This window comes from Falco biarmicus, chromosome 6 (genome assembly GCF_023638135.1).
Source record: "Falco biarmicus isolate bFalBia1 chromosome 6, bFalBia1.pri, whole genome shotgun sequence".
In the NCBI taxonomy this organism is placed as follows: Eukaryota; Metazoa; Chordata; class Aves; order Falconiformes; family Falconidae; genus Falco; species Falco biarmicus.
In genome coordinates, this window is record NC_079293.1 from 73,978,591 (window position 1) to 74,004,789 (window position 26,199).

General features: G+C 63.2%; 4 protein-coding genes across 4 annotated transcripts; 3 read left to right on the forward strand and 1 right to left on the reverse strand.

The window, feature by feature from the left end:
* Positions 1–201: 201 nt before the first annotated feature.
* Positions 202–4,132, reverse strand: SLC30A3 (solute carrier family 30 member 3). Its single transcript, XM_056344679.1, has 10 exons — positions 4,050–4,132; positions 3,353–3,551; positions 2,883–3,164; positions 2,530–2,692; positions 2,308–2,454; positions 2,084–2,237; positions 1,320–1,524; positions 1,051–1,156; positions 607–741; positions 202–499 (listed from the first exon to the last, which is right to left on the reverse strand). Exons 1-10 carry the CDS (start codon positions 4,130–4,132, stop codon positions 354–356), a joined length of 1,620 nt encoding a protein of 539 aa, XP_056200654.1. The 3' UTR covers positions 202–353.
* Positions 4,133–6,105: 1,973 nt separating this feature from the next.
* Positions 6,106–17,925, forward strand: LOC130150925 (uridine-cytidine kinase-like 1). Its single transcript, XM_056342217.1, is given in 16 exon segments — positions 6,106–6,167; positions 6,169–6,301; positions 6,303–6,360; positions 6,763–6,869; positions 6,961–7,131; positions 7,701–7,772; positions 8,096–8,285; positions 8,396–8,457; positions 8,986–9,002; positions 9,743–9,841; positions 15,825–15,918; positions 16,030–16,092; positions 16,304–16,426; positions 16,505–16,612; positions 16,689–16,845; positions 17,013–17,925. Coding segments are annotated over 16 exon segments (1,590 nt in total). The 3' UTR covers positions 17,087–17,925.
* A 355-nt stretch (positions 17,926–18,280) lies between these two features.
* On the forward strand, positions 18,281–20,418 carry DNAJC5G (DnaJ heat shock protein family (Hsp40) member C5 gamma). The gene is made up of 4 exons (XM_056342220.1): positions 18,281–18,517; positions 18,626–18,839; positions 18,967–19,120; positions 19,704–20,418. The coding sequence occupies exons 1-4, from the start codon at positions 18,405–18,407 to the stop codon at positions 19,784–19,786; spliced, it is 564 nt and encodes a 187-aa protein (XP_056198195.1). The 5' UTR covers positions 18,281–18,404; the 3' UTR covers positions 19,787–20,418.
* Positions 20,419–21,908: 1,490 nt separating this feature from the next.
* TRIM54 (tripartite motif containing 54) lies at positions 21,909–25,605 on the forward strand. The gene is made up of 10 exons (XM_056342219.1): positions 21,909–22,146; positions 22,662–22,834; positions 23,239–23,410; positions 23,509–23,604; positions 23,711–23,944; positions 24,231–24,253; positions 24,482–24,606; positions 24,843–24,944; positions 25,225–25,263; positions 25,478–25,605. Exons 1-10 carry the CDS (start codon positions 21,979–21,981, stop codon positions 25,486–25,488), a joined length of 1,143 nt encoding a protein of 380 aa, XP_056198194.1. The 5' UTR covers positions 21,909–21,978; the 3' UTR covers positions 25,489–25,605.
* Positions 25,606–26,199: the final 594 nt, after the last annotated feature.

Consider the following 26,199-nt stretch of genomic DNA (forward strand, 5'->3'; position numbering starts at 1 on the left):
TTTTGCAGGGGACAACAGGGCTCCCCGGGAGCGGGGGTCAACATGCAGTGGGGCAGGATCTTCCCCCCTTTGGGGCTGGTCCCAGTAGGCCTGGGCACCCTCCTGGCACAGGAGGTCCTGAGGGGAGCCCCTGTGCTGGGGAGCCAGGCTGCACGTGTTCCCCCCCCCAGACCCTATGCGCTCAGGGGCACTGTCCCACCCTGGGGCTCAGTGGCAGCACAGTGGGTACAGCGCAGGGACAGGAGTCCAAGCACTGTCCCCACTCCTGCACTGCATCTGTGCTCCAGAGGCAGCTCCCACTTGCCCATGGGGTGGGGGCCAGGCCTGACCCAGCACCGCAGCGTGTGAGGGTCTCAGGTGCAGGGGTCCTGGCAGTGCTGGCAGGCTGCCATCTCCTCCCGGTACCGTTCCACCTGCACCGTGCATGAGGCAAAGCCAAACCTGCTCTGCAGCTGGGTGGTGGCTTCCTGCAGCACCATCTCGGGGTCGGCGCTGGTCTCTGGGGACAGCAAGGCAGTGCGGCTCAGCCCCAAGTACATGGGCAGCTGGTGGACCCCTCGCCCGGGGGCTGCGTGAGCCAGCTGGGCTGTGCACGGGGGCACTTACCGGCAGCCACGTGCACTGACACAGCATGGTGGCTCAGTGTCAGGGCCCAGAGGTGCAGGTCATGGACACCCTTCACCCCGCTCACCCGCAGCAGCGCCTCCTTCACCACATCAAAATCGAGGCCCCGCGGTGTCCCTGCCAGCAACGCCTGGTCACAGAGGGGCCAGCCCCAGCCCTTGCCAGGGTGGGGGCTTCCCCAGGCAGTGACCAGGCAGGGGATGGTGGCTCTAGGGTGAAGCAGGCTCTCACCACAGGGCTGTTTGCCTGGGGTGGAGGAGATGGGCTGCAGGGGCAAGGGAAGGGCAAAGGGGTGGGCTGGGTTGTGCCTGCATGGGGAGCAGAGGTTGCAAGGGGGTGAGCTGCCATGTGGGGAAGGGGCTGTGGCAGCTGCAGCCCGCCACTCCCTGTACCCATGGCCCTGCACCCTCCTCACTTGCTGCTCACCTTCCATGAGGACTCTGAAGACGTCCCTGAGGATGGTGAAGGTGGAGCCAAGGACAAAGACCGAGAAGAAGAGGGTGCTGATGGGGTCTGCAATCTTGCACTGGGGCTGCAGAGAGCAGAGTCTGTGTGAGGCTGGAGGGGGCCAGAGCTGAGCTGGGCACCTAGGTGTGGGGGGGGTCCATGACCCCAGTGCCCCACAGCACCCTGCCTGGGGCTGAGGGAGTCATTCTCGCTGGCAGCGGGGGGCGGGGGGAGTCCAGCCCAGGCACCTTGAAGTAGATGATGGTGGCAGCCACAAGAACACCGACGCTTTGCAGCAGGTCACCCACCACGTGGACAAAGGCTGCACGGACACTGGTGCTGCCGGGCAGGGGGGCATGGCTGGGCAGGCAGCCCCTGGAGCTCTCCAGCTGCTCGTAGCCCCCTGTGCCGTGGCAGTGGCCGGTGGGGGACTGGTGCAGGATGTAGGCCATGCTGGGGAAAGCAGGGAGGGCTTAGCACTGTGCTGGGCAGGATGCGGGGGCCTCACTGACCCTCCCTGGACCTGCATGCAGGCGACGGTGCCTGGCATCGCAGGCAAAGGGAGCATGGGCAGGTGCACCTAGGCCCCAGGAGGGTGGAGAAGTATGGGGCAGGGCTGGAGGTGCAGCAGGCATAGGGCACCCGCAACACTGCAGGGACGTGCATGGGGCCAGGGCAGGGGTTCAGGCCCGGGGCGTATGCCAGGTCTCAGGCTGGGCATGGGGGCAGGACTGAGGGGGTGCTGCTGTTGGGGAGGGCAGGGGATGTGGGGCCAGAGGGGTGTACATACAGGGGCTGGAAGCCAGGAGCGTATTAGGGCCGGGGATCAGGAGGAGGCAGCACTTGGGGACACAATGCTGGTGCACAGGGACAGAAGGTGACCCAGGGGCCAGGGCTGGGGTTCTCTGGGTACTAGGGGCATGCATGGGGCAGGGATGTGGGAGGGGAGGCCAGGGCTCAGGCTGGGGGGGTGTGGGGGATGCAGGGATGTGCAGCCCTGCGTGGGACGTACACCAGGTTGACTGCGATGGCGCTGGCAGCTGTAGCCAGCATGGCTTGTGCCTCAATCTCGTAGTCATTGCTGATGATGCGGGCGGCCGCCAGGTACACGAGGGCCCCAGTCACGACCCAGATGGAGAGGACAGAGGCCAGTGCACCCAGCGTCTCTGTGGGATGAGAGCCATCAGCACCTACCCTGGCTGTGGGGCTCCCGTGGAGTTGTGCCCCCCAGGTCACCTGAGCGGTGCCAGCCGAAGCTCATGGTCTTGCTGGGTGGGCGGGTAGAGACCCAGAGGGAGAAGAGGCTGACGGACATGCTGCCCACGTCTGTCAGCAGGTGGGCTGCATCCGTCATGATGGCCAGGCTGTGTGCCAGGTACCCACCTGTGGGCGCAGAGCAGCTGACACCCCATGCCCTAGCAGGGCAGCCCCCCATCCCCATCCCCATCCCACCATTACCTATCACCTCCCCGACCATGAAGAAACAGCAGACGGTGCAGGCGATGCTCAGCTGCCGACGGGCCTGGAGCCTGCCCCGGCCGGGGCTGGGGCTGGGGGGGGCTGCAGCAGCACCGGGGAGCCGGAGCCAGGGGGGCCGGTGGTGGCAGGGGATTCTGGGCGCCTGCAAACAGACTGGGAGCAGGGGTCACTGCCGGCCACACTGGCTCCCCGCGCCCCGGCCCGGGACCCCCGGGGCTCCCAGTAGCCCAGTCCATCCCAGCTGCCCGGGGCTTCTGCTGGCCGGGCCGTCCGCCTAGTAACGAAGCCGGCGGCAGCGGTCCCCAACCCGCCGGCCGGTCCCGCTGCCGCACCGGGGTCCGCGGCTGGGCCACCGGCAGGGTACGGGCGCCACCGTCGGGCCAGGCAGCCACGGTGTGCCACGGACCACCCAGCCCCGGCCCCGCACGGCCGGAGCTGTCCGCCTCACCTCGGCTGAGCGGCGGGGCGGAGGGGAGCCCGGCGGGGGCGGGAGCCGGTGCCTGCGGCGGAGGTGCCGGTGGGACCGAGGTGTCGTGCCTGGGGCCGGGCTGCTGGCCGGGGCGCCGGGGTGGGGAGGTGAGTCGGGGTGCGCGGCGGGGGCCGGGGCGCAGGGGCTGATGCGCAAGGCACCAGTTCGGGAGGGGGGATGGATGGACCCGGGGCGGGTGGGTGACGGATGGACGGTGCCGGCGCCAGTGGGTGATGTCTGGGCACCGGGAGCAGCGGGACGGATGCCCGAGGGGGGAGCGGGGCTGGCGCACGGATGGGGGCGCCCGTTCCGCTTGAATGGAGCCGCCGGTACCAGGGAGGAGATGGGTGCCGGTGTCAGGGGTGCGGGTGCCGCTGTGGGCTGGAGGGAGGTGCCGGTGCACGAACGGTCAGGGCCGTCTCGAGGTCTGCGGGAACGCTGATGTCCGTGTCGGATGAAGGCGCGGGGGTTGGAGGGGGGGTATGGACGTGCCAGGGGGTTGCCGGTGTCGGGGGGGTGGGAGGCGTGGGAACTGGACAATACTGGACGTACCGGGGGCTTCCGGATCTCAGGGAGCTGGAGCTGGCGCTGCCGGGGGGTGCCGGGGGGTGCGGGTGCCAGGGAGGCCGGGGGAGCTGAGGGTGAGGGGGGAGCCGGTGCTGGCAGTGCGGGGGGGATCGGGGGTTGCAGACTCAGGAGTTGATGAAGGTGGCGGTGCCAGGGTTTGCCGTGGGCACTAGGAGGTAACGCTAGCAGGGGGTGGTGGGGTGCCGGGGGTGATGGGGTGTGCCAGAGAGCTGGGGTGGTGGAGGTGCTGGTGCCAGGGTGATGGGGGTGCCGGGGCGATGGAGGTGCCGGTGATGGAGATGCTGGAGGTGCTGGGGTGCCAGGGTGCTGGAGGTGCCGGTGGTGGAGATGCTGGTCTCGGGGTGATGGGGGGTGCCAGTGATGGAGGTGCCGGTGATGGAGATGCTGGTGCCGGGATGATGGGGGTGCGGGGGCGATGGGGTGCCGGGGGTGCCGGCGGTACCTCTTGAGGCGCAGGCTGCCGTCGGCGCGGCCGTCCCGCGGGCTGACCAGGTGGGCGCTCTCGGTGCCGGTCGGGGGCTCCATACCGAGGTCGAGCAACACCGCGGGCACCCGCCGCTGGGACGACTGCAGCCCCGCCCCCCGCCTCCCCCCCACCTCCCGCCTCGGCCCCGCCCCCCCGGCCCCACTCAGGACCGTGGCTGGGGCGAGGGGGGGGGGAGCGGGGCCGGCCCAGGGGGTAGGCAGGTGCCGACACCCCCCGGAGGAGCGCGGGAAGCCCAGCCCGCGGCCCCACTGAGACACCAGCCAAAGGCACGGCGAGGGGGGGTGGGGGTGTGTGTGTGGGGGTGAGCTGCGGGTCCCACCGACACTGCGTGGGGCCACAGGCCACTGTGCCACGAGGCCTGGGGGAGGTACTGGGCAGCAGCACCAGCTCTGCTGCGAGTGCTGGGCGGTGTGGGGTGCTCTGGCTCGCTTGTACCGGGGGGCTGCTTGGGTGTGGGGGGAGCTGCCTGGGTACGTGGGAACTGTTGGTTGTAAGGGGGCAGCTTTCATACAGGGGGACTGTTTGGGTCCAGGGGGCCAGCCTCACCTCTGTTCCTGGGAAGGTGATGAGACAACTAATACTGGGAACCATTTCTGAGTGCACAAAGGACAAGAAAGTCATCAGGAGAAGATGGCATGGCTTCACCAAGGGGAGGTTGTGCCTGACCAACCTGATCACCTTCTGCCATGAGATGATGGGCCTGGTAGATGAGGGGAGTGCTGTGGACATTGCCTGCCCAGGCTCCAGCAAGGCTTGTGACTCAGTGTCCCACAAGCTCCTCCTAGGGAAGCTGTGGAAGCATGGGCTGCATGAGCAGGCAGGCCCAGCCAGGGGGTTGATGATCAGTGGCACAAAGTCTGGTTGGAGGCCAGTAACAACCAGTGTGTCCCACGGGGCAATACTGGGTCCGGTCCTCTTTTAACGTCTTCATTAACGATCTGGAGGATGGGGCCGAGCGTACCCTCGGCAAGTCTGTGGGTGACACCGAGCCGGGAGAGCAGCTGCACGCCAGGGGGGACCTGGACAGGCTGGAGAAACGGGCCTGGCAGGAACCTTGTGAGGTTCAGCAAGGGGACGTGCAAAGTCCTGCACCCAGGAGGGAACAGTCCCCCGTAGCACCAGGATGTGCTGGGGCAGCCCAGCGGGGAAAGCGGCTCGGCAGAAACGGCTCCGGGGTCCTGGTGGACACCAAGTTGACCGTGAAGCAGCAACGTGCCCTTGCTGCAAAGGCGGCGAACAGTGTCCTGGGCTGCCTTAGGCAAAGCATTGCCAGCTGGGGGAGGTGATGATCCTTGCCCTCTGCCCAGCCCTGGAGAGGCCACCCCAGGAGCGCTGGCTCAGTGCTGGGCTCCCCAACCCGAGAGGGGCATGGCCAGGCTGGAGAGGGTCCAGCGAGGGGCCACCAAGATGCTGTGGGACTGGAGCCCCTCTGCTCTGGGGCAAGGCTGCGGGAGCTGGGACTGCTCAGCCTGGCGCAGGGCAGGCTCAGGGGGTTGGATCCGTGTCCATAAACACCTGCGGGAGGGTGCCGAGGGGACGTAGGCAGCTCTGCCAGCGGTGCCCAGTGCCAGGACCGGAGGTGACGGACTCTAAACGGGTGCCCGGAGGGTCCCTTTGGACCCCAGGACACACTCCTCGGTGTGGGGGTGACACGGGCCCAGGCCTGCCCAGGGCGGTGGGGGTTGTGTGTCTCGGTCCCTGGTTGTGGCTCCGGAAGGAGCAGGGGGGCTGGACGGGGGCTCCCAGCGGGGGCCGGCCCCGCCGGTCCGTGGATGCTGGGCATGGCGCGGCGGGAGGGGCAGCGCCGGGGCGGGGGAACGGTGCCCTGACTGGAGCCGGCAGAGGGAGCGCCCAGGTGGTCCTGGCCCCGGGGCCAGTGCGCGCCACCGCCGCAGCCCGAGGGGCGGGACCGCGGGGGCTGCCGGGACGGGCTCCCGGCAGCCCCTGCGGCTCGTCCCGGCAGCCCCCGCGGCCCGTCCCGACCGGCGCGGCGCGCGGCGGCGCGGGGGAGATGGCGGCGGCGGGCGCGGAGGAGCGGTGCGGTGCGTGGGGCGCGGCGGGCCCCGAGCGCGGCCCCCGGTCCCGGCCCGCTGGGCTCGCTGCTCAGCCGGCTGCCGCTTGCGCCGTCTCCGCGGCGGCGGACCGCCAGCCAGTGCAAGCCGGAGCCGCCACTGCTGCGCACCAGCATGCGGACCATCTACACGGCCGGGCCGGCCGCCGTGGTACAGCGAGACCGGCGCGCCCGTGGATGAGGCCTTCGTCATCGGTGAGCGGCCGAACGGGGCCGGGACCGGGCTGGGACGGGGATGGAGCCGGGACCGGGATGGAGCCTGGACAGGGGCCAGGCTGGGACGAGGGCGGGCATGGAGCCAGGACCGGAGCCAGGATGGGCGGGAATGAGGCCGGGACAGGGACCGGGACCGGGCTGGGTCGGATGAAGCCGTGACCAGGATCGGGACCGTGCTGGGGCAAGGATGGAGCTGGGACCGGGACCAGACTGGGGCGGGGACGGAGCCGGAACTAGGTCTGCGCCGGGACAGGGATGGAGTTGTAATTACGGCTGGAGCTGGGACCAGGGAAATGATGTAGCCAGGCCCTGAGCCATGGCAGTGGTGGGACTGGGACTAGGATTGGACCGGGGAAACGATCGAGCCGGGCTCGCCTGCAGGCCTGTGCGGCGGCAGTGCCTCAGGCAAAACAACGGTGGCAACACGGATCATAGAGGCGCTGGATGTGCCCTGGGTCGTGCTGCTGTCCATGGATTCCTTCTACAAGGTGAGAGCTGGGGTCTAGGGGGCCGGCACAGTGCTGGTGCCCCTGGGTCCAGGGGGGCTGGTGTGGTGCTGAGCAGTGGCAGTGCCTGCAGGTGCTGGACGAGGGGCAGCAGGCGCTGGCGGCCCGCAGTGACTACAACTTTGATCACCCCGATGCCTTCGACTTTGAGCTGCTCATCAGCGTCCTCCGCAAGCTCAAGAAGGGCAAGAGCGTGAAGGTGCCAGTCTACGACTTCACCTCGCACAGCCGCCGCCGCGAGTGGGTGGGTGCTGCAGGGGAGCTGGGCCGGGCCCCAGGAGGGCAGGCAGGCTGGACACTGTGGGGAGAGCCCCCTGGAAGGGGGACGTACTTGTGGGACAGGGTTAGGGAGTGGGTGCGGGGGCTGTGGGGCCTGGCAGGGCAAAGGGAGGGGGACTGGGGTCAGTCATGTGCAGGAGGGTCATTCTGGGGGGATTGGGGGTGTAGAGGCAGGGAAGTAGCACAGAGGCATGGAGATGGATGTGGAAGCAGTGCAGAGTTCGGGGAGAGGCTGTAGTGCAGAGTGTGAAGGAGTACAGGGGGTACAGGAACTGTGGGAGGGAAGGTGTTGGGCAGAGGTTTGGGGTTCTGGAGCAGGGTTCTGGGTCAGTGCAGGCCTGGGGCGTTGAGTGTGGCGCTGAGAGTAAGGGCCCTTAAAGGTTAGGTGATGTGGGATGATTGTGGGAAGTCCTACCCATGGGTGGCAAGAGCCTGGTGTGGGTCAGGGGCTGAGGTGCCATCTGTGCCCAGCGTTGGCAATGCTGCAGTGTGTGTGAGGAGGGCAGGATGAGTACGGCTCTTATCTGCCCACAGAAAACTGTGTACGGGGCCAACGTCATCGTGTTCGAAGGGATATTGGCTTTTGCGAACAAGGAGTTGCTGAAGGTATTGCTGCCTGATGCAGCTGGTGGCCCATCTTGGTGCGTGGTGTGGGAGGAGATGTGCAGTGGTGTGCTGCAGGTGGGGTGGATGCTGTCTTGGCCCAGTCCGTGGTGCCACTGGGGCAGGGTGATGGCTGGGTGCTGCGGAGGGAGAGGCCACCCACCGCTTGCTGGCAGAGCATCTCTGTGTCAGAGGCTTCAGGGGAGGCAGCTCTGGGTGCCATTGCTGGGTGGGGGAGTCAGACCTGGCTGGGCCATGGGCAAGCGGAACAAGGCAGGTCTGATAGGGGGCTGCTTAGGGGGTGCTCACCCCTCCCAGTTTTCCAGCTCCTGGACATGAAAGTGTTTGTGGACACGGACTCTGACATCCGACTGGTGCGGCGGCTGCAACGTGACATCATGGAACGGGGGCGTGACGTTGCAGGTGTCATCAAGCAATACAACAAGTTTGTGAAGCCAGCCTTTGAGCAATACATCGAGCCCACCGTGCAGGTTGCCGACATCGTGGTGCCCAGGGGTGAGACATGCACTCTGTTTGCCAGACCTGATCTGAGTGTCGGGAGTGGATGTTCTGGGGTTGGGTTGGGTCAGTGTGCATCTGACCTGGCTTCTTTGCTCTCCTGTCAGGTGGGGAGAACTTTGTGGCCCTGGACCTCATTGTGCAGCATGTGCACAGCCAGCTTGAGAAGGTGAGGTGTGGGCTGATCGATTGCTGCTAGCGCAGGCGAGGAGGAGGAAGATTCTGCACACAAAGGGGAGGATGTGGCTGCTCACAGCCCTGTGCCCCTGGAGCACCCAGAGGGTCTCAGTGTCACCTCTCTTTACAGAAGGTCTTGGTGCAGCTCTTGGGGCAGACAGAGCTGCGGCACGGGGGCTGGGGAAATTGAGATGGGTTTGGGTGCAGTGCCCGCCCCGGCAGTGACACCTGGCGCTTGCGGTCTGGCCTGGCCTTGTTCACCTGCTGTCCCCCTTGGTCCCAGTCAGCTCTCCTGATCTCGGCTGTCCCCACCTCACTCACACATGGCTGTGCCCCAGCAGCCCACTGCAGCCTCCTGGCTGGGCCCAGCGGTGGTTTTCCTGCTCTCGGTTTAGCCCCAGGAGAAGGGGTGGGAGCTGTACTGGGACTGCTCTTGGGTGCCTGTGCCTGGCTGATGCAGTGACTGGGTGTCCTCTCTTTCCCCTTTTGCCATGCTGGATGACTCTGCTCTACCACCCAGCGCGAGATCACTGTCAGGTACGTGGGGGCTCTGCCAGCTGCAGAGGGGCTGGTTCTTAGGCTGGGGGTGGGTGGAGGGCTGCCAGCACCCAGTCTTCTCAAGAGTCCTGCCTCTTTCCTGTCCCTGCTGGCCAAAGCTTTGCTGAGGTTGCCTGAGCATAACTGCTCTTCAACTGCCGCGGTGGCTGCCCTGCATGTAGCTTCCTGGGGGCTGTCTCACTGTGGCTGTAGGTTCCTGTATGACCTGTCCCGCAGCTACGTTTGCCTTGAGTGACTGGTTCCCTGCCCTGCTCCTGTCCCTTTCTGGAACATGGTTCATGCCCTGAGTGTTGGATTGCCCCAGGCTGCTCCCTTCTATGGGAGAAGTGCCCTGGACAATCCCTGTTCTGTGGGATTTTATGTAGTCAGCCTCAATGGGACAGTCCTCATACCTCAGTGCAACCCGGGCAGCCCAGTCCTGGGATACATAGTAAGGTCTTGCCCGTACAGAGCTGCTACTCCTGCTCCCCAGGTGCTGGCAGAGGCTCATGAGTGCAGAGGCTGCTGACAGCTGGATTTGTGCTCATGGGAGGTTTGCCCGGTTTTACGGGGTGGTACTGCTTTGAGATCTTGTACCTGGGACCAGACCTGAGGCTTTCCTAGGGATCAGGGCAGGAAGGCCAAGTGTGTTCTGGTGTCCAGCCTGTGCGGTAGGTTCTTTGGGAGGTGGCTCTGTCTGCATGTGCTGTGCAGCACTGATCACTGCTTCTGTGTTGCAGGGCAGCTCTGGCCTCTGCCCACCAAGACCAGCCCCTGCCAAAGACACTGAGTGTCCTGGAGAACACACCGCAGGTGCGAGGCATGCACACCATCATCAGGTAGGTCCCTGACTCCTTTGGGATTTCCTTCTCACAGAAGGGCTGCTCTGTAGGATCACACTACAAAACCTGGTGTGAGTTTTCCCTCCTCTGCCTCAGGGCTTCAGATGTAGGTGTGTTCTTGTAACAGAACTGCTGAACAGAGCTGGCTCTGGCCTACAGACACTTTTTTGGTGAAAAGACCTTGGCACATCTGCTCTGGGGTAACTTTTGAGCCATAGGCAGGCATTTCCTAGGGTAGGAGGAGACTGGTTAGCTCTTTCCTAGCTGGAGCACAGGCACAGTAGCTGGTGGCATGGGGTGAGGTGCCCCTCTCTTGAGGTGCTTGGTTTTAGAGCCAGCTTACAGAACGGACCCAGGTTGCTCCTTCCATGACTTTGCTGCTCATTTGATCTTTTCATTCCCCTTTGATGCACTTTTTTTTTCCAGGTGACAGTAGTGTTAGTGTAGGGTCAAGAGCAGAAGCTTGCAGCCTCTTTGTGTGTCTCAGTCACTGGGTTGTAAAACAGAAAGGAGATGCTGAGCTCATCAGGACTCTTCTGCACCTGCTGCCACTGTGGCTGGCTACCAGCACCTGTGTGTTGGTTTGGAGAATGTAACCTTGTGACCACACGCAGGCTGTGCACGTCCTTGTAGGAAGCAAGGTGTTCCTTCTCCAGGCTCCTCCTGTGACTCCTCCCTGTCAAAGTGCAGGCTCCAAAGGCAGTTCACAGCAGTCAAAAGCCAGGTGATCTGGCACCTTGTGTGCACTGGGCAGATATGTGTACTGGTGTCTGAAGGCCGTGTACCTCACCGCTAGGCTGTGGGCTTCTAGTAGTTCCGAGTTCAGGTCCAGCTAAGGGAACTTAGGAGCAGATATGTCCCTCCAGTGTCTTCTTGCTCCAGTGCTCTGGCAGTGGCTTCTTCATGGCCTGAGCTGATTTCTCTAGCTCATCTGCTGTCTGAGTGTGCAATGGTAGATGGGGGTGGGGGTGGGGAGATCCTGGGGAACAACACCTCTGGAGGCTGAATGTTGTTTGCCTTCAAAGGAGCAGTTTTTCCTTACCTAGGGTTATGCAGGGAGAGGCGAATGCAAGTCTCTGTGTGGCAGCCTGCCCTGTCTCTAGCCTTCGTTCACAGGCTCTGGCATGGACCTTTTGCCTACGGCTCCTGCTTCCTTAGGAGAGCCAGCAGCATGACACTGGTGCATGCTGCTCTTGGATGAATGAGCCTGAGCTGACCCATTAGCAGTACTGAGGGCCAGGTTTGAAGGGACAGCAGTATGGGCAGGTGCTGAATTCTCTCTCATCTGTTGCTGCTGTTCCCTTCTTCCTCCATGAAGTCTGCATCCCTTTGCCTTGCCGGGAATGGCCTCTTGTGCCTCCGCCTTTATGCCATGAGTTTCTAATAACCAGAATCTCCTATGACTTAGGAGTTTGTTCAGCTGCCCTGGGGAGGGAGGGGATCAAACCCATGCAGGTTGTGGTCGGAGTCCAGCAGTGCCCCTGATCTCCAGTTACTGTAACAACACTGTGCTGGAGCTGGCCAGCATGAGCGGCAGGGCTGTGGGAAGGCGGACTTTGGCTCTCCCAGATGGTAAATGAAGAATGCCATGTTTATGAGGGGCGTTGACTTGGCCTGTCAGCCACCCCCTCAAATCCTGCTGCAGCCCAGGAAAACAAGGAAAGCTGAAGCAATGCTGTTACTAAGATCTCTAAGCTGAGAAAGTCCTTTGGTAAAAAGTTTCTGTATTTGGTGACAGCAAGGCAGCTTGTGTTTCTGGTGCTTGTAGGTGATACTTGGCAGCGCTCATTTGATTCTGCATGACTTCAGCAAGGTGTGGAACTGTGAGTAGTCCTTGTGCGTGACCCTCTGGGCTTCCCTGTGCTCCAGAGGTGCTGCTCCCTGCCTGCTGACGTTCTCCTGGGCTCCCTGGATTGGGCCAGACTGGTGGGGGATCAAAGACATGCCTTTTGCCAAGCTTCTCGCACCTCTGTGTGTGAAGTTATTGTGTCTTGGCAAGTCTGATATCTCATCTTTATTCCAGCTGCTGCAATGCTGTCAGCCCTGTTCCACAGTGACAGCCCTCATGGAGCTCTGGTGCTCCCACCAGTACTTCCTTTTGGAGTGCCTTGGCACACCAAACCTGGCATCTGTGGATCCACCAAAGAGCTATGAACTAGAATTTCCCTCCAAACTCCCTTTTCCCATACTGCCTTTCCCAATGCAGCTCCCTTGGAGACAGCCTGTTGATCTCTGCTTACCAGGCTGTTGCCATCCAATGTCATTTCCCTGTTGTTCAACACTGGAGGCTCTTGTGTGCTTCAGCCTTCTGTTGCTGAGGGCCCTCCTGGAATATTATGTTGTGGCAGGCAGCAGATGAGCATCTCACTGAGTATAGTCATGGCAAACTGAGGTTTGGGATCTCAGGGAGAAGTGGTTTCCAGAGTGATTTTCTGTTACTGTGGGAAGGCAGAAACTGAAAAATAATCCTGTGCTGGAATAGCTGAATGATTTTATTTAAGAACAAGCTGAGGATGGACAGTGTAATAAGCTGAGTCATGTCTTCCAACTTACAAGATACTTTGGTGGTATTAGGCCCAGATGGCTGGAGTCAATAGGAGCATTTCATGCCACACACCAGGATTCCGCAGTGCCTGCACGGTCCTTTCTGCCACCCAAGAGCCCTGAAGCATCTCAGGCTCTCTGCTGCAGGAGAACGTTTCGTTTCCACCACTTGCACCTTGGTGCTCACAGGCTCATGGAAGGGCTCCAGGACATCCCCAGCAGCACAGCCGGTGGGTGGCGTGGGTCACCTGCTGCTTTTAGCAAGTTTGCTCTAGCCTGAGCCTTTGGACTTTGTGCTCTGGCAGGACATGTTGTCCTGTGCCAGAGCCACCCTTGAGAAGCGTGTGGCTGTTGGTGCTTCAGGGAGGGGCAGAGCGAGGCGCTCCCTGTGTGCCGGGAAGTTGCCAGCACCAGAGAAGGTGGTTCAGACATTAAACCTGTCCACACTCAAGTTTCCCAGGGGCCTGAATGTAATGGCTGGCTTTCAGCTACAGACACTGCTGTTCATGAGCTAAGCCGACACCGTGTTCAGGCTCCCAGCCAGATACTTGCTGATCCCTGTCATGCCACCCAGTTCCTGCTCTCTCCTGCTGAGAGTGCCAGGGAAGACTGAGGTCCTCAGGAGGTGCTGGCTGCAGTGCTCAGCTGTGGGCTCGAGGCCTGCCGGGGTGTGCAGGCTGCCCGTGGTTCGGCTGCTCCCTCCACTGGAGGGGATGGGCAGTGCCTGGAGCTGTGCGTGGCCTCGGGCTTCACCTGGACCATGCCAGGAGGGTCGGAGGTGGGGTGAGCGGTCCTGGTCTTCAGATGGCAGTGTCCCTTTTGGGAGTGCCTTCAGCACAGAGGCACTGCTGGAGCAATCCTGTTCTCTGACCGCTGCAGGGAGGGTTTTCTGCTGCTGCCAGGTGATGTCAGTGCTGCCCTCCCTTGCAGCACCCCTTCCCCATTGCATTGTGATGGTTGCATGTACCCTGGGTGAGAAGTTTCTTGGTTGTCTTTACCTCTGCATGAAAGGGGAGGCACGCTGGGGTCTTTGTGGCATGGGGACTGAGGATGCCTTTCCATCCCTGGGATGCTTTTTGGAAGCTGCGGAGGAACCTGCCTCTGCGGGATCACTGACAGGCCTGTCCCACGCAGCTCAGGGGCTGGCTGGCGTGGCTGACTGCCCCCGTCCATGGCAGAGCAGCCCCAGTGCTGGCAGCACCAGTGTGGGGCTTGTCAGGGGCGGCTGGCTGGGGGAGGCTGCCTGTGGAGGCAGGGCTGCTGCCGGGCTCATGTGCCTGGAGCTTGGGTGGCGCTTCCAAAGCTGCTGTGGGTGAGTGTGTGGGTGAAGCCCACTCGTGGGGAAGTGTGCGTGCTGATGGCCCACACTGAAGAGCTGTAGGCAGGGTGCCTGTTTCTTCCAGACCAGAACTGATTTTCTGACTTCTCTGGGAGTGCCCTGTTGGCCCCAGGCTTGTTGGAAGTGTCCATGTTAGTTGGGTTTTCTGGTCATTGCAGAGCTTGTGGGTGTGAGCTGCCCATGTGTGGCTGCAAAAATATCTCGGGGATAGTAGCAACAGTTTATCCTTCTCCTGAGTACTGTTGGCTGGGCTGTCTGTCATCGTGGTGAGATGTGAGAAGTGGCAGATGATGTCTTAAAATACAGAGCAAAAATATCCAATGTCCTTCTGCCTCTTCTGGACTGTTGCCAGTTACACCTCTTCCATCTGGAAAATGGTGAATGTCTGTAGTGTTCCTTACATTCTCCAGAAAGTACCAGGGGTATATGCAGGCTGTGCTGCTTTAGACACAGGTCACGGAAAGATATCAGCTGCATCGTTAACCGCAGTCCTTTGGTGTCAGTCTGCTTCTTGGTTATTGTTCTGCCAGGGAGCCAGAAGCTTGTTCTTGATGGTTCTCCAATAAAATGGCACTTACATTACAGCCTGCTACTTACTTTTTTGCTGAAGCAGCCATGGACTGCAAGAGGTATGAGTGGACATTGGTGGATTCCTTATAGCCATATTTTAAACGACAAGCAAATCTCAGTTTCTTTTCCTTTTCCTGCCAAGTGACCTCTTGCTGTAGGTACTTTGCCTTCAGGCACTTGACATCGACAGTGCTGGTGGAGGTGCTGTTCTGCTCACCAGAAAATACCCTCTTAGGAACATGGGACTAGAACAGCCCTGCCTATCATTAAGTGCTGCACACACTTGTGTTGCTGTGCTGTGAGAGCCATGCGTTGCAGGAAATGCAAGGTTTTGTGCAGTGATTTCTTTTGTGTGATGAATGAATTAGACTACAACATATACATGGTGGTGACAATGTTCCGAATAAGAAAAGCCAGCCTCTTTCCCCCTCTGCCCCTGGCACTGGGATGAGCGCACGTGCACATACAGTTGGATTTACTGCTCCTGAGGGAGAACAAGAGGTTTCATGTGAATTACAGTCCTACTGTGATTTTACTATCTATTTTTATTTATTTTATTTCTTGCTGCCCTCAGCACTTCAGTGTTGTGATGAGGTATCACCAGGTATTTCAAAATCCATCTGGTTCCTGCCAGTAGTTTATCTGTAACTCAGTGCATAAACAGAGAGGAGCTGAGAATGTCAGATGTTTTCCCATTACCTGTGTCGGGTAACCTTGTTGTTCTTGGCTGTAGTGCAGTCTGGTCTTTTCCACATTGAGATGCTCCCGCAGCCAGCTGTCCTGCCATGCCATGATCCATCCTGGGTGGTCTCCTGTGCTCCCCTGACAGGGCCTGTGCAAAACAGTGGCCACTCACTCCTGAGTTTCTGTTGCCTCAAGATCCAGTGTTGCTGCCTGGCATTCTGCTGCTTCCACCCCCTGTTTTTTTCCCTGCCTCTTTCCATGTAGTCAGCAGTTATGTCCAAAATCTCCAGCCCTGCAAATCCTCCCACAGAGATTCAGCAGCAGTTGGAGGTCATGCTCGGAGTGAGTAATGCTGTGCCTCTACACTTGCTTCTGGGGCACCTGCCTCACCTCTGTTAGGGTCAGGATGTACGTCTGCACCAGGCTGCTGATGTTATGCTCGCTTATCCCTCCTTTTGGTGGTTGGCTTTATTCACTTGCTAGTCGAGCTAGCCCACCATGCAGAGTCAGCTCTGGACTGTCCTCTGTGTCCCAAAGAGGACTGAACAGCATCATGTGGCATCCTTTCACTTTGTCCCATCTGAATGATCTGCTGCAGCCTTTGTGCCCCTCTTTCAGGGGAACCAAACATGTTTCTTGATCATGTACTCCTTTCTAGACAACACCCTAGGTCTTCAGCAAGCCCTGAAACACTGATGCTTCCCAACTGTGTTGTCCTCCCCAAGAGTGTCCAGGTTCCCGCGAGCTGCTCGGTTTGTGCCAGGCTTCCTCTGGAGCCCTGTTGCCGTCTGTGGGGTGGAGCAGGGACTGCTCTCATCTCATGCGGGTGTCCTCCCTTAACAGGAACAAGGACACAACCAGGGACGAGTTCATCTTCTACTCCAAGCGCCTGATGAGGCTGTTGATTGAACATGCCCTCTCCTTCCTGCCACTGAAGGTAAGTGACTGCTCCCCAGGTGCAGCCACAGCCACGTCTTCCCCTCCTGAACGCCTGGGTTATCTGGGGACCCAGCTTCATCCTCACTCCTTTCTCTTCCCCTTCCTGCAGTCGGTCACTGTGGAGACGCCCCAGGGGACAACATATGAAGGAAAGCGGTTCCACAGACAGAGGGTGAGATGTCCCAGCACCTTCCCATGAGCACGCGGCCGCCCTGTCTTGGGTCGGCACAGACTGGGAAAACCTGGTGGTTCGCAGGGTCCGTCCCTGTGCAGACAAACCGCTCAGCAGGGCTTGTCCCTGCTCCCACAGTGCTGGAGCCTCAGGAGCTCACCGGAGCAGCTGCTTCCCCTGTGCAGCACCGTGTTCCTTTTTCTTTCCCCAGATCACAGGTGTGTCCATCCTGCGAGCAGGGGAGACCATGGAGCAGGCCCTGACCGCTGTGTGCAAGGACATCCGCCTGGGCAAGATCCTGATCCAGACCAACCATGACACAGGGGAGCCTGAGGTGAGCGGTGCCTGCTGGCGCAGTGCAGAGCCCCCCCTGCACTGTGGGATGGCTGACCGCCTCTCCTGTCCTCCTCAGCTCCACTACCTGCGCCTTCCCAAGGAGATCAGTGAGGACTACGTCATCCTCATGGACAGCACTGTGTCCACGGGAGCCGCAGCCATGATGGCAGTGCGAGTCCTGCTGGTGAGGGGCCGGGGGCAGCAGTGGGCGGGGTGGGGGCTGCACACCAGCTGGGCTCTCACCACTCCATGTGCTGCAGGATCACGACGTGCAGGAGGACAGGATCTTCCTGCTGTCGCTGCTGATGGCGGAGATGGGGGTGCACTCTGTGGCTTACGCCTTTCCCTGTGTCCGCATCATCACCACTGCCGTGGACAAGAGGATCAACGAGGAGTTCCATATCATCCCAGGCATTGGTGAGGGTGGACATGGGTGCGCTGTGCCTCACGGGCCAGGCCCCTAGCCCCTCACCCCAACAGCCTAGTGAGGTGCCCTGCGGCCACGCTGAGGGAGCTCCAGGGTGGGGGGAATTGCAGGCGGGGCTGCCGCTGCTGTCCCCTCACTCTGTCCCCTCATCCTCCAGGTAACTTTGGGGACAGATACTTTGGCACTGATGGCCCCTCTGCCTGGTGTGAGAGCGACGGCATGGACTGCTGAGCTGGCTGGCCATGAGACCACCAGCCAGGCTGGCTACAGGGCTGGCCCCCACCTCCGCCCCCAGGAGGGGCTCTGAGCTGCCAGCCTGTGCCCACCCAGCCGCAGCACAGCCTTGCCAGCCCCTGGCTCTCCTGCTCCACTGGACGAGCACCCCTCTCTGCCAGCTGCCCTCCATGCCACAGAGGCAGCCCTGGGGGGAGCGATGGCCTCTCCCTCAGCCCCTGGCCGTGCCTGTGGCAGGGAGAGGTGGTCTCCTGCAGCCTGTGCCTGAGGGGCTGGTCACCCTCTTCCCTGGAGTGGAGGGGGACAGGGTCCAGACCCCTCAAGGCTTCATTGGGCTGGGGGCCAGGCAAGCTCCCTTGCCTGGAATCTGTATTTATTTGTATTTATTTTGAGCGGCTGCCCACCTGGTGCTCCGGTGGGGCCGGCCAGCTACTTGAAAAACATCAGGGAGTGGGGATCTCCTCAAGGAGCCGCCTTGTCCCCACCGATCTGACACTCCATCCCCTCAGCTGGGCCCTCCAGGGGCTTGGGGGGCTGCCAGCAGCAGCGGGAGGGCAGGGGCTGCCTTCCCAGGAGGGTTTGATACTCGGACACTCTGGGGGGGACAGGACCACTCCCCAGGGACCATCCCAGCGTGGTGGGCCCCTGGTGCTGCTGCCCTTGCTCAGGTCCTTCATTGCAGAGTGGGAGTGGGGAGGGTGGGGGGCAGGGCCGGGCGCCCCCCTTTTGCTGGCTGAAGAGGCCGTGCTGCACCCCTAACCCCGGGCGCTGCCCCCTCCCCGCTGCCCCGGCTGCCTTTGTTTTGTACCCAATAAAGGAGCAGCGCGACCTCCGGGCTGCCGCCTCCTGCCACTGCATCACGCTGCCAGGGGGCTGTCAGCGTGGGGGTGCCTGTGATAGGGGTGTCCCCGTGTGTGATAGGGGTGTCACCGTATGGGGGGGCTGTGATAGAGGAGCCCCGTGTGCAGGGGGTTGGCACTGCAGTGGGAGTGTCGCCACACACTGGGGATACTGGGGCCGTTACCATGTGCATGGGAGGTGTCGCTGTGTGCTGCGGCGTGTCCCGGGTTTGTCACCATGTGTGGGGCTGGATGCCGGGGTGTCACGGTGTGGGGGCAGGGGCGACAGTGCCGAGCTGTCACGGTGTGGGGGGAGGGGGGGTGGTGCCGGGCTGTCACGGGACGCGGGGCCGTCGCGCCTGCGCAGAGCGGCGGCGGGCGCGGGCGGAAGCGGCGGCGGGCGCGGGGCAGGGCCGGGCCGGGCCGGGGCGGTTGGTGCCGGGTCCCCGCCGTGCCCGCCGCGGGGCGCGGGCGCCATGGCAGAGGCTGGGCGGCCGCAGCGGAAGCTGTCCCGGGTCGGGGAGAGCCTGTACCGCGTCCTGGGCCTGCAGAAGGGCAGCTCGCCCGAGGAGATCAAGAAGGCCTACCGGTACGGCGGGGCTCGGCGGGGGGGCGGGGAGCTGGGAGCCGGGAGCCGGGGCGAGGGGGCCGTCCCGGGGGTCCCGCCCCGTGCCCACCCTCCCACCGTGCCCCGCAGGAAGCTGGCGCTCAAGTACCACCCAGACAAGAACCCCGATGACCCGGCTGCAGCCGAGCGCTTCAAGGAGATCAACAGTGCCCACGCCACGCTGAGCGATGAGGACAAGCGTCGCCTCTACGACCAGTACGGCTCCCTGGGCCTCTACGTGGCTGAGCAGTTCGGCGACGATGCCGTCAAGCACTACTTCCTCATGTCCAAGTGGTGGTTCCAGGTGAGGCCTGGCCCGACGCCATGGCGGCCCTGCGCGGCCTGGCCTCCGTGCGGGGCGGCCGTGGTGGGGGCTGGCTGCTGGCACAGCTCGGGTGGGCTTATGGGGGCTGTCGGCTCTTCCTCTGCAGGCCCTGGCTCTGTGCTGCGGCGCACTCACCTGCTGCTGCTGCTGCTGTTGCTGCTTCTTCTGCTGTGGGACGTGCTGCCCACCAAAGGAGGACGAGTCCTACAAGTATGTCGACCCCAAGGATCTGGAGGAGCAGATGCGTGCAGAGGACAGCGGTGAGTTGGGCTGTCTGTGTCTGTCTTACGCCCCGGCGGATGAGACCACCTGGTGTTGTCTTGTGTGGGGCTCTGGGGGAGCTCCCCATCTCACCTCATGGCAGGGATGGAGCTCTAGCTGGAGGCTCAGATCAGACTTCACTGCAGCCCTTGTTTAACAGCCAGCCTTCGGTGTTTTCTGTCCAGACTGGGGCTGGTGATAGTGATAGAGGGAACCACCACACAGGCCATGGGGATGCCTTCTCCTTCCTCTTTTGCCTCTGGGCGAGGGCCCCCCAAAGCCCCTGCGCAGGTCTGCGGCTTAAACACACTTGGGCCTGTCCCCTCCAGGGGTACGGAGCATGGGGAATGCAGCTGTGCTCCAGGCTGGCTTCATTCCCTGGGCACTGGCCATACTGATGTCTACAGGAACTGCCACTGGGTGACTTTTGCAGGTTTCCATGGGGCAGGGGGCACTGCTGCAGGGCTGCGCGCTGGCTAGAGGTGTGGGAGCCTTCCTGGGGGTGATGGGACATCTCAGATACCTGCTCACCACCACCACAGGACAAGGCTGAGCCACTGATATGCAGCTTTTCTTTTCCAGATCCGTGGATACCTGTTGTGGAACAGCCCCTGCCTGCCAGCACAGAGCCCTTGCCAGCTGTCAGCACCAGGACCGATGCCTGAGGCTGGCCTCAGTCCTGCCAGCTTACCCAGGACTCAGGGCAGAGATCTTCTTTTGGGACTGTCACTTTCCGGGACCCCGGTCATGCCACTCAGGGTGGCTAGAATCTCAGGTTAATTTGGCCAGCATCGATGCAGAGGCTCTTCTGCCCCTGCTCAAGCTGTGGGGCGATGCCCCTGTCTCCCAGCACTGGTGGTGGACGTGGCCTGGACCCTGTGCTGCTGCACCCCGTGCCCATTGCACAGCCTGCTGCTGTGCCCTGGCCTGGCACCAGGCATTGGAGCCGGTGTAGGCAGTCACGAGCAGAGACCTCTCTGGGCCAGGCTCTGTCTTACTAGAGGTAGCTGAGCCTGTCCAAGACCGTTAGCACTGTAACCTCTGGGGCTGGGCTGAGCCCACTACCTGCCCTCACAGGGACCCTCCTGATGGGTGCTGGGTGCCAAACGCTGCTTGTGGGGTGGGGGTGCTGCCTGCTGCACCCCCTTCCTTTCTGCCCAGCCCCAGCTCTGGGGCACTGGCTACACCCCATGCCCACTGCTGCTGGCAGGCTCCCTGCAGGGCTGGGCCCAGTACAGGCACTTTCCTTGGGTTTGTATAGGTTTTCTGGGCACCATTAAAGGATGCTAGGAGGGGAGCATGCTGCTGTGTGGTCTCTTGTTTCCCACCTGAACGCTCTGCAGTGGGATGGGCCTCTGCCTCGCCCTGCCCTGCGCTGGGGGGCTGTGGCTGTGGGTCCACGGGATGGTGTGCTGAGCAGGGTACGGAGTAGGTGGGGCATGTCCCAAGTGCGGCTGGAGGGGGTGCTTTCTCGCAGGGGTGAATGTTGCTCTGTCTTCTGTCACCTTCCTGGACAGCTTTGTGTCCCATGTCTCCCATCCAGTGCTGGCTCACACGGGGCGGTGCTTTTCCCCCTCCTCGCTGCTGTGGGGCATAGGGCAGGAGATGCCTGGCGAGGTCCCACTGAGGCGTCTGTAGTGACTGTCCCTGTTCCTCGCGCTGCTGACGTGCTGTGTGGTGCCGTGTGATCCCCATCTCCCTGCAGCCCCACGGGAGATACCCACTCTGGGCAGGAGCAGTGGTGCCGTGGTGGTGTGGCTCAGGCAGCTTCTCCAGCCCTGGGGCTCTTCCCACCGTGTGTGGCAGCTGACAGCTCAGTGCCTACCTGGGTCCTGCCACGCTGTGCTGCCCCGGGGCCCTGCTCCCCACTTGGCCAGGGCTGCCGGCTGCCCCGCCAGGCTGCCCGGCTCCTGCCCTGCTCTCTCAGGAGCTGTGGCCCTGCTGAGGGCCAGGGCTGGACGGTGCCACCCCATCCTAGGGGAGTGAGGGGCCAGGGGGACGCAGTGAGAGCTTCACCCTTAAGCAGCCTCTGCCCAGAGCTGTCTCACCCCCTAAATATAGCCAGAGTGTCAGGGCGAGGGGTGGTACGGGGGTGTTCCTGGCACAGGCCCCCCTGCATGCCCTTCCAGGCTGATATTCAGGAGTGGCTGGTTGGTGCTGGATAGGGTCTGTGGGGCCTGGGGCACCCCAGCCTCCACGCAGCCCCGCTGCCTGCGGGGGTGGGCATGCACGTCCCAGTGGGAGCCTGGCAGCCCTGCTCTGCCCGGGCCCTGCTCCCTCCCGCCTCTGCGGATCCTGTGCCGGTGTGCCCCAGCTGCCCGGGACCCCCGCCCCTGTACTCCCTGGGCAGGAGGTGGTGGAGGAGCCCTGGGAAGCGCCTGGGGAGCAGCAGTGCTCGTCCGGCGGGAGCGGGGCTCTGCCCAAGCCGAGGGCTGCGGGCTGAGCTGGGGTGGGACGGGCACGGCAGGGAGGTCTGCCCGGGGATGGGGGCGGCGTGCGGCTCAGCCCCTGCTGCCCCTGCCGCCTCCACCAGGCTGCCCGGGCTGCTGGTCCCGGTGGGCTAGCCAGTCCCCAAGGGATCAGCTGGTCCTGGTGTGCCAGACGGTCCCTGGTGGGTCAGCCGGTGCCGGGGGTCAGCCGGGCTGGGGGCGCCGGTGGGGCCCCGCGCGGCCGTGACTCAGTGTCACCCGACGCTGCCGACAGCTGCGGCGGCCCCGGCGGGGCGGGGGCGGCTAAAATTAGCGCCGTGCTCAGCGGGGCCGGGGCCGGGGCAGAGCGGGCAGCGGGCGGCCGGGGCCGGAGCCGGAGCGGGGCCGTGGTGGGCAGAGCCGGGCCGGGCCGGGCCGGGAACGCGGCAATGAACTTCGCAGTGGGGCTGAAGCCGCTGTTGGCGGAGGCACGGAGCATGGAGAGCCTGGAGAAGCAGCTCATCTGCCCCATCTGCCTGGAGATGTTCACCAAGCCTGTGGTGATCCTGCCATGCCAGCACAACCTCTGCCGCAAATGTGCCAATGATGTCTTCCAGGTGCGTCCCCCTCGACCCTGACCCATGGAGGGTGCTGGATCTGGGCTGACCCCAGGGTGCGCCACCGGGACCCCTGGCTGGGCCATGTTGGTGCACAGGGGGGATCATGTCTGTGCCCACATCCACATCTGTACCCATGTCCGTGTCTGTGTTCGTGTCCATGATCATGTCTGTGTCTGTCTATGCTCATGCCTGTGGCTGTGCCCATGCCCGCACCCATGCCCATGTCTGTGTCCATGTCCACACCCATGCCCATACCTGTGTCCATGCCCGCACCCATGCCCATGTCCATGCCTGTGCCTGTGTCCACGCCCATGCCTATGTCTGTGTCCATGGCCTCACCCATGCCCATGTCTCTGCTTGCGCCAGTGCCTGTGTCTGTTCCGTGCCTCTGTTTGCACTGGGCGCACAGCCAGGGGGGTCCCAGGCACCGCGGGGTCTCCCTGCCGGCGGCAGAACCTGGGGTAGAGGCTGCCCAGGGGTGCCACAGCCGTGACCCCCCGCCGCCCCCCCAGGCCTCCAACCCGCTGTGGCAGTCGCGGGGCTCCAGCGCGGTGCCGTCGGGCGGCCGGTTCCGGTGCCCGTCGTGCCGCCACGAGGTGGTGCTGGACCGGCACGGGGTGTACGGGCTGCAGCGGAACCTGCTGGTGGAGAACATCATCGACATCTACAAGCAGGAGTCGGCCAGGTGCGGGGACCCCACGGGGGCACGGGGAACCTCACGAGGAAGTGAGCCCCACGGGTGAAAGGGAGCCCACGGGGGAGGGGGAGGTGCAGGTGCAGGGCTGGGGCCGGGGGTGTTCCTTGGGCGGGATGTGCCTGCAGGATTAGGGGTGTCCCTGAGTGTCCCTGAGACCAGAAGGTGTCTCTGGGGGCTGGGGGTGTCCCTGGGGCCAGGTGTACCTGTGAGGCTGGATGTGTCCATGGGTGTCCCTGGGTCTGGGGGTGTCCTGGGGTCTGGGGGTGTCCCTGGGGCTGGGGACATCCCCTGGGGCTAGGTGTGCCTGTGGGGCTGGGGGTGTCCCTGGGTCTGGGGGTTTCTCTGGGGCCAGGGTCTACCTGTGAGCAGCAGTGCCCGGGTCCCACCCATAGGCCCCTGCACGCCAAGGCCGAGCAGCACCTCATGTGTGAGGAGCATGAGGACGAGCGGATCAACATCTACTGCCTGCGCTGCGAGGCACCCACCTGCTCCCTCTGCAAGGTCTTCGGGGCGCACAAAGACTGCGAGGTTGCACCGCTGCCTGCTGTCTACCAGCGCCAGAAGGTTGGTGGCCCTGAAGGGGACAGCAGGGCCCCGGGGATGGCAGGGGCCTGGGGGCTGCCTGTCGAGACAGCCTTCACACCCCTCTTGTCCTCTCCCAGAGTGAGCTCAGCGATGGCATCGCCATGCTGGTGGCAGGGAACGACCGCATCCAGGCCATCATCACGCAGATGGAGGAGATCTGCCACACCATCGAGGTGGGGGCTGGGGGGTGTCCCTGGGTACCATGCACAGCCCTGGGGCCATGCCAGTGGTGGGGACATGGGGGGGCCAGGGCAGCCCCTGAGCCCCACAGTCCTGCAGGAGAATGGCCGGCGGCAGAAGCAGCACCTGGGGCTGCGCTTTGACTCGCTGTACAGCATCCTGGAGGAGCGGAAGAAGGAGCTGCTGCAGAGCATCGCGCGGGAGCAGGAGGCAAAGCTGCAGCGTGTGCGGGGTCTTATCCGCCAGTACGGTGACCACCTGGAGGCCTCCTCCAAGCTGGTGGAGTCGGCCATCCAGGCCATGGAGGAGCCTCAAATGGCCGTGTACCTGCAGGTCTGTGTGGGCAGGGGCTGCAGGGCTGCTGGGGAACTGGGGGTGGGCAGGTCCCTCCAGGGGGTCTGGAGCTGCCCCAGGGCTGGGGGTGGGGGCAGTGGTCCCTGTGGGGGGCTGGGGATGCCCCACAGGGCTGTGCAGGGGGAACTGTGGTCACCCCAAAGGGTCTGGGGCTGTCCCTGGGATATGCTGTGGTGGGGGTGATGTCTGGCTCCTGGGGTCCTGGGCCCCATTACTCCAGAGAGATACTGACCCCCTCCCCTCCCTCCCCCACTTTGTTCCATAGCACTCCAAGGAACTCCTGAAAAAGTGAGTGGGGATGAGGGGCACAGGGATGGGGGCATGGCAGGCATGGGCAGGGGGTGGTCATAGAGCTGGGGGCATGGGCAGGGTGGAGGGCACAGAGCTGGGGACATGGGCAGCATGGGCAGGGTGTGGGGCACAGCTGTGGCTGGTCTTGCTGGGCCATGGCTGGGGACAAGGGGCCCCCACGGGTGCTGGAGCCCAGCAGCTCCTGGGGGTCTGCCTGCCCTGCAGGATCATGGACATGTCCAAGGTATCAATGAGCAGCCGCCCAGAGCCTGGCTACGAGAACATGGACCACTTCTCCATCAACGTGGACTATGTGGCAGAGATGCTGAGGACCATTGAGTTCCAGACAGGTGCCAGCACCGGGACGAGTGCTGCTGTGCCCAGGGCCTTGGATGGGCAGAGCCCCCCATCACCTTGTGCCCTGCGTGGGGAGGTGTGGCCCCTCAGCCCCATGCTCCTTCCTGGCTTGTGGGCTGCTGTGTCCTACAGACCAGCCTGGCTCCCACACGTCTCGCCTGGGGTGTCCCTGGCCTGCCCAGGCCATGGAGAGGGAGAGCCCTGGCTGACCTGTCCCTCTGTCCCACAGAGCCACTGGGCGAGGATGAGGCAGACGGACCTGGGGACAGCAATGAGGCCACAGCAGATGAGGACCGGCTGGACAGCCTGGAGGCACCTGAAGCCATGGAGGGTGAGTCCCTGCTGTGCCATGCTGTGCCATGCCATGCTGTGCTGTGCTGCGCCATGCCATGTTGTGCTGTGCCAAGCCGCTTTGTGCTGTGCCATGCCTGGCTGCTGCTCTTGCCCCCAGGGCTGCAGGGTCGGCTGGGGACAGCAGGACCCATGGGACGGGGGCTGCCATGCCATGGAGGTGGGGGGATGTGCCATGCCATGCCCAGTGCCACGTCTGTGTGGCTGCACCATGCCAGGGTATCCCTATCTCCATCTTGTCACCTGCTTTCCCTCTGCAGATGTGGGGCCGAGGCAGAAGCCAGCAAGCTCTCCCCATGGTGAGACCCTCACTGGGACTGAGACGGGGAGTGGGGGGAATGCAAATGGGCCCAGGCCGTGGGGTGCTGTGGGGCAGAGGAGGCACCCCGTGAGGAGAGATGGGGATGGGGGTTCATACCTTGGGGCCCCCCAAGCTGTCCCTGTCTCCCTGCCTGCTGGGGCGGGGGTCCCAGCAAGCCCATCACACGGTGCTGAGGCCAGTTTCTCACACAGGTCAGCACTGAGCCGTTGCTGTGGGACAGCATCGGCACCTGCCGGCTCATCATGGCCCTGGCACTTGTCTGTGAGCTCCAGCCCTGCTGCTGCAATTCCCCAAATGCTGGAGCTGCCCCTCTCTGACATTAAACCCTGTGTGAGGATGTTGTCTCCAGTGTGGTGTGTGGGCCAGGCTGAGCATGGGGGCTGCCCCCCACACCGCTCCACACCAGCTCCACAGGGACCAGCCCAGGCACAGCCCCTGCCCCACTGAGCTGGGCCCCTGCCCCACCACCCCAGTGGTAAACCCAGGACCCCACACGAGGGACTGAGTCCCCAGAAACCCCTGGTGCAGCTTGGCTTCAGCAACCCAGGGCAGGATTGCGGCTTTGCACCTCGGACCCTGTGAGTGGGGCTGCTGACCCCTGCCTGCAGCCCCTGCCTGGCAGTGAGGAATGGCCCCCAGCCCCCAGCCCCACCAGCCTGCCTGCTGGACTGGATGCCGGCTTGGCAGCACCGTCCCCTGGGTGCACTGAGCAAACAGTGCTGGGATGAGCTGGCTGAGTACACAGCTGGGAACGCCACGACCAGCACCGGGCTGGGGCCTGCACCCCCCGCCCCGCCAGCCAGGCCCCCCGGGAGGGCTGTGGCAGCACTGGCTGCGTCACCTGTCTTGTCCCCACACTGCCCTGGCGTCATGGCTGATGCAGCAGATGATGCACATGGCGAGGGGCTCCTTG